Source organism: Mastigoproctus giganteus, chromosome 8 (genome assembly GCF_048544385.1).
Source record: "Mastigoproctus giganteus isolate SK-2022 chromosome 8, ASM4854438v1, whole genome shotgun sequence".
Taxonomy (NCBI): domain Eukaryota; kingdom Metazoa; phylum Arthropoda; class Arachnida; order Uropygi; family Thelyphonidae; genus Mastigoproctus; species Mastigoproctus giganteus.
Window position 1 is genome coordinate 142,709,830 of NC_143582.1, and position 15,806 is coordinate 142,725,635.

Genomic DNA, 15,806 nt, shown 5'->3' on the forward strand with positions numbered 1-15,806 from the left:
TGGGTATGTTAAACTTCAAAATTAAAGACAGATAAATAGATTGTTTAGATAAATTTTTGCGAAAATTCGAACATGATCAGTCTCGAAGAAATTTTCAGTTATCGCTGTGGGTTCTCTGCGGTTATTTATTATTTTTTTTTTAAGAAAACCCCAAACACAAAAGATATTAGAACCTACCGTACTTAGTATCGTGCGTACATGGGTTGAAGGTTAAGAAGATGAAAGAAAATTTGACTTGAATTTCTTGAAATTTTAATGTATAATTTCAGGAAATACCTCTAAAGAGAGGTTATTCCAGAAAATGGAAGTTGAAGAAATGAACAAGGAAACAAAATTTAAAAAAAAGTTACTTCTGTGATTTTGAAGTTGGACAGTAAAAGGATACTTGTTCTGACTGGTTTGGAAAAGAGAGGGGGAATTATAGCAACTAATTCAAAAGAACAATGCCTTGAACAATGCCGAAGTATCTTTATAAAAGGCATGCAGCAGAAACAGAACGTCTAGGAGAAAGAGAGAGAGAGACTTTGTAAAAGATGGGTCATTAATTAAACTAACTGTCCTCTTTTAAATAGATTTTAGAAGTGTGTTAGAGAGAGGTAATGGGGACACCGCCCCAGATGTGGGAACAATGTTCCATTGTAGGGCAGATTTGAGATTTGACACAGAGTTGCTGTTTAGAAGGTACCGCCTGGAGCGAAAGAGAAAACCCAGAATTTTTTAGAGGCAGAGAAGCAATATTTGTGATGCGCTTATGCCAAGAGAGATTAGAAGTCAGGCTAATCCCTACTAGAGATGTGTGATCTTGTCTAGAAATCTGTGTCATCGAAGATAAGCAGACAGCACTAAGTTTTCGAGGATTTAAATTAATTAAATTATATATCTCCCACTGTAGAATTGCCTAAAGATCAGCATTTAAGCAATTGGTAGTGGATATTCGAGAAGTGTAAGCTGTTTGTGCAGGGAAAAGTTTCCCAAACTAAAAGCAATGTGCTACCATCAGCAAAACTATGGATAGGATTTTCAGTCAATCGAAGAAGCTCATTAATATACAAGGGGGAAAAGAACCGAACGAACCTTGGGTTCGGTTCTTTTCCACCTTGGCAGTGAGTAGCCGAGAGAAAACTGGACTGTAAACTAATTATAAAAAGCAGTTAGCAGACCATAAGATGGAAATTTATTTATAAGACCTTTATGCCATAAACTAACACAGTTCTTTGAAATGTCAAGAGCAACTGTTTTGGTTTCACCAAATTTTTCCATCGGATTTGTCCATAGATGGGTAACATAAGCAATAATATCACCGGTCAATCGACACTGACAGAATCCATATTGGCAATCATTGGTCAGATGAAAGGTTTCTAGATGATTTAAGAGTTGGTAGTTGATGTATTTCTCCATTACTTTAGAAAGCGTAGAAGTGCAATGGGACAAAAATTGGATGGGAAGAACTTCTCACCCTTTTTAGGAACTGGCTGGATATGAGCAAATTTCCAAGCAGAAGGAAAAACTCAAGTGGAATAAGAAAGTGTAAGAAGGCGACACAGAACAGGAGTAAGCTCAGGAGCACAGGTTTAAGAACAAGTGGAGAAATACCATCAGGACCTGAAGCTTTCTTAACATCAAGATTGATCAAAACCTTTCTGACATCCTTTTGATGGAAAACCACAGGAGGTATTGGATGGAGTGTACTGATCATTAATACACGAGTGGGAAATAAAATAGGATGCTAGCACGTCGGCTTTATTTTTAGCTGAAGCAGTAATAGAACCATCGGATTTTAACAGAGATGGGCAAAAGTTTTAGCTAGTAGCCTTGGCAAGGGACCAGAATGCTGAATACTTGACTACCATTTGTACAAGACGCAATTTTTTTACTTTTAACCTGTTTAAAGTTTAGTTTGGCCTGTTTGATAATTGTTTTACAATTGTTGTGAGCTTTGGTGTAGGCAGAAAATTAACCTTGACATTTGGATGCAAGCCAGTTACGTTTTGCAGCATTTATATCTTGAACAGCCTTTGCGCATTTATTAGAAAACGAAGTTTCAAATAAAGGGAGAAATTTTAAGTTGGAGTATGGAATAAAGGATTTCATTCCCATAAGAATAAATTTATTGACACGATCTAAGAAAACACTGACATCAGAAGTGTTAAAGCAGTAGTCCAACCAAGGAAAAAAGAATAGAAATCTTGCAGATCATACTATTTAGCATTCTTGTAATGCCAAACAATGCGAGGTTGAAAATGGCCACAAGAGAAAGACTCCTTTGGAAAAGAGACCATCACCAAGTTATGATCTTAGGTTCCTAGAGTCCCTCATCTCAATGGTATACTTGGAAGGGTTTTTTGTGAGGAAAAAGCCGTGTCAACCAGCCGTGTCCGTGTGACTAATAAAAGGAAGCCAGCTGGAGTTGTGAACATTGAAATCACTAAGGAAAATTGCCTCACCGTTAGGAAAGTTAGACTGGAGAAAGTCAAGTCAACTTTCAAAGAAAGGAAATCACAAAGTTCCAAGTGATTAGTGGAGTTGGGAGAATGATAAAAGCAACGGATGAATTTGACACAATGGGCTAGAAAGATTATAAGCGAGGGAAAATCGGAAAAAGGAGATTCCAAATTACTGTCTCTGATAGGGAACATTACAGTGAACATATGCACAAGTGCCAATTTTGAAGCGAAAGGAACGACACAGTGAATAATTAGGATACCTCAGATGAGCAGTAGTTGAATCGACCGACAACTTCGATTTTGTCAGTAAAGGTAAGTGGGGGCCTGATAGACTGTAATGGAAATGGACATCATTGAGATTGGAACTGAGACCACGTATATTTGTGAAATTAAAGAGGAAGTACTTGATAGGTTTATATCTTTTCGTAGATATGTTTGTTCTGTCAGTTTGACTATTCATAATGTATTAATTAGTAAGAAAAGGTGGGGAGTACACATTACTCGGACTCCTTGCAGTCATTATCCGGTTGAGTAGGGACAGCTAGATTATACACTAGCTGATCCGAATGCCTCATAGAGTTCCTACACTGCTCGACAAAATTAAGAGAACAAAATGGTTTTCATGACTACTTTAATGTGAACAGTGTCGCTGAAAGCGAATTTGATATAATAGGCATCCGTATTATATCAAATTTGGATACAAATAATGAATTCAAATTCTGAGTATCCAATAGGAATCGATCTACAACCTTACAGAGCAGCAGCACATTATGCAAATTATTCATGCATATAAAATCACGGGTTCCGACCATATTACTTCATTCCTGTATTTTGGGCTTGCTCAGTGGGATAGCCACATTTTCTCAAGGACTCACATCTGATGGGTATGGGCTTGGCAGACCCAGGTTCTGAGCTGGATATCATCATTCTTCTCTTTCTTAGTCATTCCTCTCTCTCTCTCTCAGGGAAACTCGGGATTTTTTTTTTTTTTTTTTTTTTTTTTGCTAAAAGCATAAGCTTTTAGCCAAAATTTCAGGCTTCCTTGCACCATATGGCTAATAATAATAATCTCCAGTACTGAGGATGGCAGGATGGCATGTCATCGTCGTTTGGATGATTCTTTGAGATGGCGCGCCGTTGTACGACTTGAAGTGGGGAAATTGCAGGCGGGGGTGCCACTTTGGCTTAATGTATCAAGTAGTGTCGTCTTGGCGCCCTGTGGAAGCAGTTGCAGAAGACAGAAACCATTATAAGAAGAGCTGGACAAAGTCGCCCGAGAGCTATGTGAACCAGAACAGACCGCTATTTTGCTCTTACAGCAACGCTGAACCCTACGATGTCCTATCATCAACCGTCTCTTGAGGTTACTATGCCCACAGATGAAAACATTTCCAACCGGACTGTTTCAAGAAGGCTCAATTCAAGTGGACCTACGCAAGGAGGCCTTAGACTTGTATGGCGCATAATGGCCTATAGCTGCCGTTGCGCCGTAAAACATACAACAACAACAACATAGACTTGTATCCCATTAACCCCCAAACCACCGCAGAGCTTGTCGAAGCTGGTGCTTCGAACATGTGCCTTAGAGTCCTGACAACTGGGATACAGTTCAGTTCTCTGAGTCCGTTTTAACAAAGATTCTAGACATTATTTCATCTGGAAACAACGTGAAATACGGAACCATCCTTCCAACATCAGAGAAAGGGATACTTACGGTGGAGGCATGTTCTCGTGTGGAGCTGAATAATGATCAACGGCTGCACCCCTCTTCATGTTTCTGATAGGTGTATCCTAACTGCGCAGAGGTACCATTCTTCGATTCTTCGAATGGTACCTCTGCGCAGCATTCTTCGATCTTCGAACCTTATGTGCGACTTTTTACGGATGCAGTTGGCCAGATTTTCTTTCCATGCACGACAACGGCCTGCACATAGAGCTCAAGGAATGGAGGAATATCTTGAAACTGATGATATCCAACGACTGCTTTGGTCATCACGATCACCAGAAATAAATCCGATCGAACATGTGTGGGACGCCCTTGGGCGTCGCAATGCGCACCGACAGTCAATTCCTCGGTCATTTTCTGTGCTAAGGTCTGCACTGGTGAGAGAAAGGTATTTGTTGTCAAAGAATCTTATGGACATTCTTATATCGAGCATAGTTCACTGCTGTCATGCCTAATAGCCGTTGGAGGAGACCATACGCCGTTATGTCATGTGACTAAATTTTCGAGCATCTTATATCTGTAATGTGAACATTTTGATAATTACAGAGAGAGAGAGAGAGAGAGAATCTTTATTGCAACTAAATGAATACAATGTACATATATATATTTAAGTGAAGTTGCAATTGTCCCGTCACGGCCAACGGCCAGGGGCTCACATCAGAATAGATAATTAGTTAATAGATAATAGATAATGCTCACATCACAACAGATAATGGATAATGCACACCTGTAAAATTAAAAATATAAAATGTAAACATGTCATTTACACTTCCTCATATTACGCAGTATTAACTATATTTACAAGTTACATCATACGGTTATATTTACAATAATATCTACAATAAAAATATATCTTATTTACAATTGTATTATTTAAAAATTTTATTTACAATAAAAATATCTAATATACATGAATGGCACTTCTCTGTCAAACGAATTTTGTCGTGGCACAGGAGAGCTTGGCAGATGGTGTGGACGACGCAACTCCTATAAATGTCCCTTATACCTGTCCGACGTTTCTCACTGTCTCCTCATTTCGTTATTCTATGGTACAACCCCGTACCAAATTTTGCCCCGCTTCGTGGCAAGGTGAATGAGTTCCACACGTTTTCTACGGGTTCTGTTAATTTTGTCGAGCTGTGTAATTGGTGCGTTCCGGTGGACTATTTAGCTGCCAGCCTGCAAACACCGTTTTATAGCTGTACCCTCGAAATTTCGGGAAGGTTTGAACTTGCCGTAATGCCCATCATAACCTCAAAAGATATCAATCATACTGCATGATGGAAGAGAGTGGGTGGGGGGATTCAGGAACTTTTCTGAAGACTAAACATGGGTTTCACTACTCCAAGCTTTCAATAAGCAAAGGTATTGCACCGTTTGATGAGAGTCATCTAGTATCGCCTGGTAACACAGAGGGGGCTAGCATTTCTCTGCGTGGTGTGAACGCTACACCAGGACCCCTGCTTACTTTGGTCCACACCGTGGTGGTCACCTTCAGTGTACCAGAAGCCAATATTTCAGGACTTACACACGGGGACTATACTCATGTAGTGGAGTAACAAGGCCAATCTGGTGCATTAGGGTCCACTGCCCTCCTGCCCGAAACAGAAAAACATTTAATTGAGTAAAAATGTAAGTTGTTTAGTTATGTTTATGATAAAATTTACTGTCTGTGAACAATATTTTTTTTCACACGAAGCATGTTTATTGTTAGCTAGCTGCACAGCACAAGCGAAACTGCAGTGAATAGAGGTGAAATGGTATTAGCATAGCTGCAGTTTCCAGGACAATTTTTAAGGATTTTTTTATTGTTACCAAAACAAATATTTTCAGGGTGCCCACACCAAACTTTGCATTGGGGCCCGCTTTTTCTAGTTACGACACTGTGCTTATGGTTACTGATAGTTCCACCATCGTGAAGGTGCAAGCAGAAGAATTAGTTATCGCAAAACGACCGGACTTCGCCGAAATTCGGTCTGCTTAACTCAAGCCACCTGAATATCATATCCATCAGCATTTCAGACTTACAGGTAGCAAGCCCTAGCTTGTTATACCTGAGAGAATATCTGTAACATCCTCAAGGACCAATTGGAACAGCTATAGTCTTTTAAATAGTGTTACAGAAACAAAAACCCTGGGAGGGATTAAACAGGTATGGTGACCCTCGCAGCCAACAGGTAAGCCACGACGCCCTCTTTTTTTACTTAGGAAATTCCTAAATGAAGAATTGACAGTCTTCGACGGTGCTGTCCAGAGCCATCTCGCATGAAAAGGTGGTCTTTCCTTTTATTTTAATATAAGCAAAATATAGTAACTCTGATAAATAAGCTGTCTGAAAAGAAAAGTTCCCTAAACAAATTCTCTTATCATCCAGTCAGAAGTTCCAAGCCCAAACAGAAACATCTGGAGAGGTTAATTTCTTTCTAATCTGGATATTAGAATTCCCAAAGAACACAATTATATTGGTTAATATGTCCATTGATCTTGAAAGTTGCCTTATCAGACCAGAACACTTCATTGCAAAATTTTTTATTGTTTATACATCTGGAATGAACTTGAAAATGAATTTGAAATGAACCCAACAGATGAGATCAGTAACGCTTTATGTCTCCTCAAAACGTTTAATCGTTCTACAGATAGCATTGTTTTCGAGAGTGAGGGGGGAGTCATATTAGCTAGGCCATTCTCTTCAGACGATGGTCATACTTGAACTTTTTTAATAAATTTTTACTACAAGAATTTTGTATTGGGTTGTTATTTCAGCCATGATATGTATAAAACTATTTCCTGCAGCAAACACAAAATATCTGTCTAAGTATAATATTTTTCGAAGTTTTTATTTTTTAATGTATATCATGACTTTTGGAGATCCTGGAATTCAATATACAGCGTGGCTTATAATTACAAAATTCTGTTAATGATTCATATCCCATTTATGCAGTATAACTTAGAATGATGGTAATTTCTGTTCGTTTTATGATGCCACTTTAACCTTCAGATATTAATCTCATGGCTTACTTTAACTAACTACTGCACAAATTAAATCAATGTCACTGCATAGATTTTTTAAACAACTTACTTTGCATTTCTACTCTGGTCCGCATTTACCATCATTTTAATTATTTTTTGTCTTTCAGCGTATAGGTGCAGCGAAGTACAAATTGGAGGTATCGCCGAACCCTACATTCGGGATGAAACTATTCCTATAGCAGTGGGAAGTACAATGGCTATTCTCACATTGCTCGTGGTAACCGGATTCGCCGTTTATCGGTCAATAACTGTAAGAAGAGTAGAGTACAACACTATGGAATAAGCGATACCTAACGTATTTTAGCAAAATTTAGAACGTAACACGTGGACCTATATGGAACCTCCGAAAGTCTATCTTGGTGTTATTCTTTGTGATACAACGATTATAGATTGGTCTGTTTTAAGCTGTTTTATCAATTTAGTATGAGGTATTGTAAATTTTTTTAACATTTCGGTGATGTTTCTTTAACTTAGAAAATATGGAAGTAATTACGTTACAAAGGATTCTATGAGCGCTGTTAATACGAGTATAATCAATTTATTGCAAACACGTTTTTCTATATAGTGTTATCGGTTAGAAGTCTTTAGACTGAGAATACTCATTTACGTCAGTTTCTTTTAGTGGAGTGGTTCTGTACCAAATTAAGCACAAGTGACAGAAAAATGAATATGCAATTTGTCTGTGATGAATACAAATTGTATAGGACTTCTGTAACGAAATTAGAAGTGTGCACCCCTCTGTGTAATTGTGATAGAGAACTTTATGTTAGCTGGTGTGACCATAATGGAAGCAGGGACATTGAAAACATAAAATATTTATTCGTGTTGGTGTATGTTATTCTTTGACACCGAAGTTTGTGTTAAAGAACATTCATTCTGGAGTATAATTAATATAATTATGAAAACAGTTACATAAATTGTTTTCCACGTGATTTTTATGCTTTAACTTCAAACTATTCTGACACTTAGCATACCATTCCTAATGATTTCTATCCCCCTCCTTACACGAGAAAATTTAACAAGTAGAGTTTGCTTTTTTGAAATTCATCGGTTAACGTAACGAATTAAGTTTTAAATATATAAAGCGTGTTACAAACGTATTAAGAATAAAAATGTGATATTTCCACTGATCGAGACGGCTGTAAAATAAATACTAGAGCGTTTCTGTTTTTAATGCATTTGAATGCATAATATTTTCTTAGTTTTCAGATGCTTACTCGATCTTTTATTCTAGGGAAGGAAAGAACAAACTGGATACCTTAATAGGTGAGTTGAGTGAAATACTAACTGAGCATAATAAAATAAATGTTCATGTGCAAAAAACAAGTTGTCTGGTGTCACAAAGACACGCCCTTTTTTTTATTGGTTGTCTTCGCCTGGCCACCAAGCCACTCTTTATAACAAACTACTTTGTCACATTGAGAGACAGCTAATAGACGGCATAGTAAAAGAAACTTTTATTGCAGTTAGTTTTCAGTTTCATTTAACTTCTCTCAGAATACTGTGTGAAGTTGCACGTAAAGCCCTTATCTGGAAAACAAAATGCTCCTGATATCAGGTACAGTGAAACACGATTATTCAGTAGTTAGTAAATTAGTGTTTTGTAATGTATACATTTTTGCTAAATATGCAGAACTGTTTTCAATATATCATGTATGTTTAATAAGAAATCGGAGGATTTACTCTAATTCCTAAGCTGATACAAATTAAGCACATTTCTGCTATGCAGCTGTACTCTTCAAACTTATTCTAGTGATGAGCTGTTCATCTGCCCTCCCTCCCTCCTCACTCACACACCGCTCAATTACTGTCTTCCATGTATGCATTTTGCGGAACTTTCCTTCTAACTTGGAATAAATTTTTCAAACCAAATGTATGACGTCTATTTTATAATTTCGTTTTTAACTGGCTGTTTTTCTTTCTACCTACCGGTTCAGCCGAAGTTATTCGTGTCTTTGATAGTTTCATGTTATATTGAAAACGTCATGCAGTAGGGAATCTTCATATAGCACGGCAGTTTTTGTCTAAGCCTCTGTTGAACATTTAACTGTAATTTTGATGTATAAAGGGAAAAATCTGACATTTATTCGTAATAAAAAGGAAAGTATAACACAGTGTCGCAAGGGTAGATATGGTCTTCGTGATACAACCAAGAACAAAAAAAAACATTCTAAACTCGACTTAAATTTCAGTAATCACAGTTATTGGCAGTAGGAAAAACTCGATTTTTGAAACCCTCGCAGTAATTTTACGTCTCCTTAAGTATTTTAAATTGTGAATTTTGCCGTCTATCTTTGAGAACTGGATCCCTTTAATATCAGAATTTTGGGGGTACATGTATTTATAGTTTGATACAAATTGCTATAAATTAACACCTGAATTTTTTTATGGTTCTAATAATTTATTATTCGTTGCTGCAACTAATTAGCCAGGTCATTATTACAGTGTAATTCTGTATTAAACCAAAAGCCTGCGTTATATAAAATATATTCACCGTTTATTACAGGCGTTTGAGACTTACTGATAGATTTTTTGAATATTTTTCTTCAAATAGAAGGTGCAATCATTTTTTATGTAACGAGTATTCTTTGGGAATTGATTAGAACACATTCCTCGATAAAATGCTCCTATCTTTCATGCTCCATATTCTTCGGCTTGTAATCAAACCTTACTGTTGTTTTTGAAACTTGCTTGCGCTAAGTCGGATCAGAATTAAAAACATACTAGTCTCATTTAAATTCATTTAGTGGACCTGTTTTTCTTTCTAGCTGAATATACTGTATAACTACCATTGAGTGAGCATTTTGTTTAGACTATTAACAGTGAGGCTAACACTTTCTTATTTTATTACTAATATTTTCTTACTGCAGTTATAGACCTCTCGATTTTCAGAAGTAAGGAGCTTTGGCAATAAACTCACTGTAGTATTTTTCTATTATTTAAATTTAAAAAATCGCTTCTCGTTCAATTCTCTGCAAACACTTACCATTTTGCCTTAGCTGTTTTAAATATGGAATCTATGCACTGTCCTCAGAGTTCATGAAATCAAAAAAAATATTTATTAATTTTGCACACCTAAATAATATGTGAGGACATTATTATTGTAATTATAAAACTCGCCTACACCCTACCTACAAATGTATATAGCAATAATGAATTGCAGTTCGAAGCTATTTATTTCAGTTTCTCAATATTTTGAGAAATGAAATAGGTTTTTTAAATGAATTTACTCCTGTTATGTACTATGTGATTGAAGTCACGAATTACAAGTGAAAGAGTTAGTAGTAAGAACGCAGGCTGTAGTTAAAAAAAAAAAAAAACATATCAATTACTAAAATCGGGAAAATTCATTAGTTCATATCCTCATTTCATTTCTGAAAATTCATTCCTCATTTCATACGTCATTTCTTCACTGTACTCAGTTAATGGTATTATTACTAGTTTGGACAGATAAGCGTTCACATTCCGTGGGAGACTGAAGGATTTCTTTAGTTTCCCCACAGAGGACTAAATTAGACAATCTCAGGAGGAGGAAGTGCGCCCCCGGTCATTATGGGTTTTTTCTAGCCCACACAAATACGCATCGGCCTTTAGCAACTCTCCTATAGACATAATCACCAGCGCAATATGGCCTGAGATGCTAATGCACCTTAAAAAAAAAATTGGCTGCTATAGCAGTCTCTTAAAAGCACTTCATGTTATGCTGTGTCATCGAAAGCAGCTGTCACCTCGCACACACACACGCTGCATATATATATATACTCGTTTCACTTACTTGCTTAGGTCTTGTGTGTACTAGGGTGTGGCCGCATCAGAACTAGTTAGTCTAGGCATAACCTATACTTTTTGTTCTAAGTGTAGTTACGTTGGTTTCGACCCTTCTCTTTTGGTCTGCCGTCTTAATTTGCTTTAATGTGTTCATCTCCTCTAATCTGGAATATAGTTCTGTTTGATCGTCTAGTGGCTTGGTTAGGACAAAAACCTCGTATACCCTCAGGGAAGAAGAGAGATGGAGATATTTACCCCTTTTCTACCCTTTTTCCCCGCAGTTTGGGCTTTGCGTTGTGCTTATTATTATCGGGTAATCATGCAACTGATTACTCGATAACCGCAGTTACCTCCGAATCATGTTTTAACGTTTTGCCTTACTACTTTAGTGGTTGAATGTGAGGTTTTGGCAGTTAAGAGAAACTCCTATAATGCAAAACATAATAAAGTTTAATACAAGTAAAGCTTACACATTTTAGTCCTTTCAGTGATATAAATTCAACAAAACATTATGATAGCAATAGGATCATGTTCTTTAGAGTTATCATTCTTAGACACAGCAATTATTAGTTACAAGATTATAAAAGGCTAGAAAGAATCCATCTGTTCAGTTTCATGTTCTCATACTATACCTTTTCAACTAACTTACCCAACTAAAGATACTCCTTTCGCTTGAATAGCTAATCTCCTCGATACTCCGTTATTTCGGGCGTCCGTTACCTTAACAGGGATTGCCGTATTTCTCTTCCGTTCTCGGTCGCAGGTTCTCCTCCGTTCGTTCGCTGGTTTTTCCTCTTCTTTTCTCCGGTAGCTTTTGCTCTTCACGTTGTCTGTCTCTCTCTTTTCTCTCTCTCTTCTCTCTCCCGAGGACCCGCTTTAATACTCCTTGTCTTCCCTTATTGTTTAGATAATTCTCTTTCTCTTATTGGAGAACTCCCACGTCCTCGCACATTCGGACTCTACGTCAAAAAGACACTTCATCTTAAGGAGCGAAGCGAAGTGATCATCATCTCTCGATTACGCCATGCCATGTATCAAACATTCTGGCCACACGTGTAGACACTTCACCAGCTCCTTATTAGGAAAATGAAGAGTCTCTAGCTTACATATTCACCGAGTTTATGATGCTCGGAGGAATCTTCCATATCCGTTCACACGGGTGTATCTGTATATCTTTCTCTGACCCCCCCCTCTTTCTGTCGTCATTATTTGCATGTTAAGTTAAGCGCATCTCTTGTGTTTATAGAAATTTAACCCGGTAAGTGGCTCCCAAGATAGCATCGCCGGCCAGCAACTGTAGAATGCTTATGTAGAGTCTTGTTTTACAAAGTTGCTGTGGCTAATTTCGCCATATTTTAATTCGCCATTATAACAGGTTCCAATATAAAGATTTAAGGACATTTAATTTGCTTTAATACTTAGTTTTAATCACTCTAAAATTGTTAATAAATGGATCTTTGGGGAATAACTAAATAGGGGAACTATGAGACATTATAATTAATATAATTACTATAGATTTAGGGGAAAGGCGGAATTAGCACTGCAACATCTTCCCCTACTTCCCCTTTTTTTTCAGAATTGAGACCGGGGATTTAGAAGAAAATCACTCTTCTTAATTCTGAAAAAAACCAAATCGGGCCCTAAGCTAAAATTCCCAAAGTAACAGATGGGTTCTTCCTTTACAACTGCCTCTACCATTAATCTATACATATATATATTCTCAAACACAAAATACTAGAAGATTGACATCTATGATATTATAACATTTAGTAATATTGTATCATGAACAATAATAAGTTCTTAAATCTTCCAATGGATATCTTCATGCATTATTGCACACACAGTTTTACAATGTATGGTATTTCTTATCTTTATTATATCTTCTCAAGTGTCCATTGTCCTTATAAGATTCACTAATCACCATGTTTCTTTGGTCTGCTAGGCTGTAGTACACTTCTGTTTTAAGAATGATTCACGTCTTCTCTACCGCATAATCGTCCTTCAAGATTTTTCTCCAAGCATGATACATTATTCATGTAATAAAATAAACAAAGTTAGCACATGTTCTTATCATTATATCTATATATGTGTTTTTCATAATGCTAATATATAATTAGTGCTAATATATAAGTACACATAATACAGATCAATAGTAGAAAAGTAACAGAAAAGTAACAATCAAGTTATTTTTCCAAGAATTTAAACCTTTAAAAGCATTAATACTTTCATAATTATTTCACAATTACTATTACAAGTATATCACTCTAACATAGTTATTGCATTAAAATTTCATTTGAATGTCAGTAGAACATTACAATTTCATTTGAATGTCAGTAGAATGTCAACAGAAGTATTCCTAAAGTTTAAAGTTTTAAGTGTTTCTTTTAATTCACTCGCAAGTTTTTTTTTTTTTTTTTTTTTCACACGGGACAGGGAGTCCCTGCACACACAGTTTGAGTGTTTCCTAAAAATCAAAACACTTCTGAAGCTCATTTAGACGTCAGGGAAGAGGAGAAAGGCTTTTCCTCCCCCTTTTCTTCTTATTCTAGGCTGGAAATGCTCACACGATCGTTGTCATTCTCACTATAATAAACTTGGTAAGTGCGTATTTGATCCGAAGTTTCCATATTGATGTTTCCACACTTCCATAGCTTCCATAACACTGCTCCTAGTGTGCTTAAGATCAATACTATAGCTGGAATTCCTAACGTAAGGTATACTGCTTCACGAGACCAATTCCTTTCTAGATGCACCACTAATTTTAATTGGCCCCATTGATTCCATACAAGACATTCATAAAAGCCAAATTGTTTTGCTTGGACTGCGTCGATGCTGAGAGTACTGGTTACAACTCGTTGACTCCATACTTCCAAATGCGTGGTTAGTAGTTCATTAGTCATGGTATTTTTCCAGGTCACATTCTGTAAAGGAGGAACATGTTTAAAAACACATTGTAGCCGAACGTCGTCTCCTAAACTTGCTAGATGTGTTTTACAGTTTCCTTCTGGTGATCCTTTTATATAAATTAATGCCTGATCTTTCACTAAAGGATAGTTTGAGACTTCTGCTGTACAAGTGTAGCGACCTGACATTTGACGTGTCATCTTAGGAATTGATAAAGTAAAAATGATACTGCTTTGAATAATCTTATCCTCGAAATACCATTTTATTACTGGAAGTGGATTTCCTCTAGCTTCACACTGTAGCAAAACTGGATTTCCTTGGATTGTAGCAATATCATCCAATTTAGATATAAGAATGGGTCCGTAAGATACTGTCATTACGTAGGAAGCTTGGGCTGTTCCCAATTCATTTCGAACTAAGCAGGTGAAATTATCGTTATGATTTGTTCTCATAACGCTTTTAATTTCAAGAAAAGCGTTTCCTTGTTTTATTAGCAGTTCTCCGTTTTTAAACCATTTGTAAACGAAAACATCTGGGTTTGCTCTGGCTTCACATTTTAATTTGAACCGATCATATTCACGTGCGATTTTTGAGGTTGTTTTCATAGTGATTCTTGGCTTATACTTCACTAGGACTGTGATTGAGACCATTAGAGGATGCAAGTAAGTTAGATGATTAGCGACACAGGTAAATGCTTTCTTATCATACTCTGGTGATAGAATGGTTATCCATTTCAAATAAGTGTTCATTCTTATTTTGTCTGACCATAATTCCTGACTGGCTTGTACTGATCCGTTGATGGGATTACCATTAAAATGAATCCATCTCAAAATAGCTGGCGGTTTTCCTGCTAAAGATTTGCATGTAAGAGTGGCTTGCTCTCCTTCGTTCCCGTTAAGGAATGCGCCTTCTCCGATTAGAGGTGGTAGAGGCGTAACATAAATTGTTACAATAGCTGTACTTGATCGGAATTGACGTCCATCCTTAGTTTGAACGTGGCAAAAATATTTGCCTTCATCTTGCAGCTGCAGTTGGGAGATTTGCAATGCAAAATCATTCTCTCTAGGTGATCCGACGATTTTATAATCAGGAAGCCCTGATGGTCTGAAAAGGTGATCTGTGCTTTTTCCGTTGAAAAACCATTTTACAGTGACTGTGAGATTTGAAACTAATCTGCAGGGGATGATGATAGTTTGACCAGTCATGGCCTCTCTATCTAATGGCTGAAGAATGAAGATACCAGTCTGATAAGGCGTACACCGAATAAGTAGCGTAACTAGTAGGAACATGATCTGGGCTGGAGAAGTCATATTGATGAGTATTCTGGTATGTATTTCTGTCAAAAACAATGTTACCCCCTTTTTTTTTTCCCATTCTTTTACATTAAATTTACTTCAAAGACCTAAAATACTAAAATCAGAGTTGAACAAATTTTTTTTTTTTTTTGATCGTTCCATTTGATAGGCTCATTTTTTTTTCAGGAGGAGTGAGAAGACAAATACCAAACTTCTTTTGTTACTGCTTCCTCTTCTTCCCTTCTCTCATATATATTATTATTATTATTATTATATTTTTTTTTTTTTGATGAGAAAAAAGAATCTTTCACTCAATATCTGAATGTTGATCTTTAGTTTTATTCATCTCTCTAGGCTTTAGATATACAAAGTGAGAGAGAATCTACCCTAATTGCTTCTTCCTCCTTCCGATTTTTTACATAATTGGATGATTCTTATAGGAAAACCTGTAACAATGTTATTCTTACTTTCTGTCTGAGATTCAGTTACGCATGATCTATATACTCTCTTACCTTCCTGCAGTCGTTCTCACTGATTTTCCCATAGTCAGTCCTGCTAATGTAGTCATTCTCTATATAATTTTGAACACTTCCCACACACTTTTTTTTTACCATAAGAAACATACCTTTTATTGTCTGC

General features: G+C 36.7%; 2 protein-coding genes across 2 annotated transcripts in view; one reads left to right on the plus strand and one right to left on the minus strand.

The window, feature by feature from the left end:
* LOC150081869 (lysosome-associated membrane glycoprotein 5-like) overlaps positions 1–9,306 on the plus strand; it is a 98,922-nt gene extending 89,616 nt beyond the window's left edge. Inside the window, exon 8 of the mRNA XM_090379775.1 lies at positions 7,308–9,306. Coding sequence (XP_090235901.1) covers positions 7,308–7,483 — 176 coding nt within the window. The 3' untranslated portion in view covers positions 7,484–9,306. The remainder of the gene's footprint in view (positions 1–7,307) is intronic.
* A 4,202-nt stretch (positions 9,307–13,508) lies between these two features.
* On the minus strand, positions 13,509–15,182 carry LOC150081870 (irregular chiasm C-roughest protein-like). The gene has a single exon (XM_090380351.1). The coding sequence runs from the start codon at positions 15,180–15,182 to the stop codon at positions 13,509–13,511; it is 1,674 nt and encodes a 557-aa protein (XP_090236477.1).
* Between the last annotated feature and the right edge of the window lie 624 nt (positions 15,183–15,806).

Coding starts and splice junctions, on each gene's coding strand:
- LOC150081870 (XM_090380351.1), bottom strand. CDS start 15,182: ATGACTTCTCCAGCCCAGATCATGTTCCTACTAGTTACGCTACTTATT.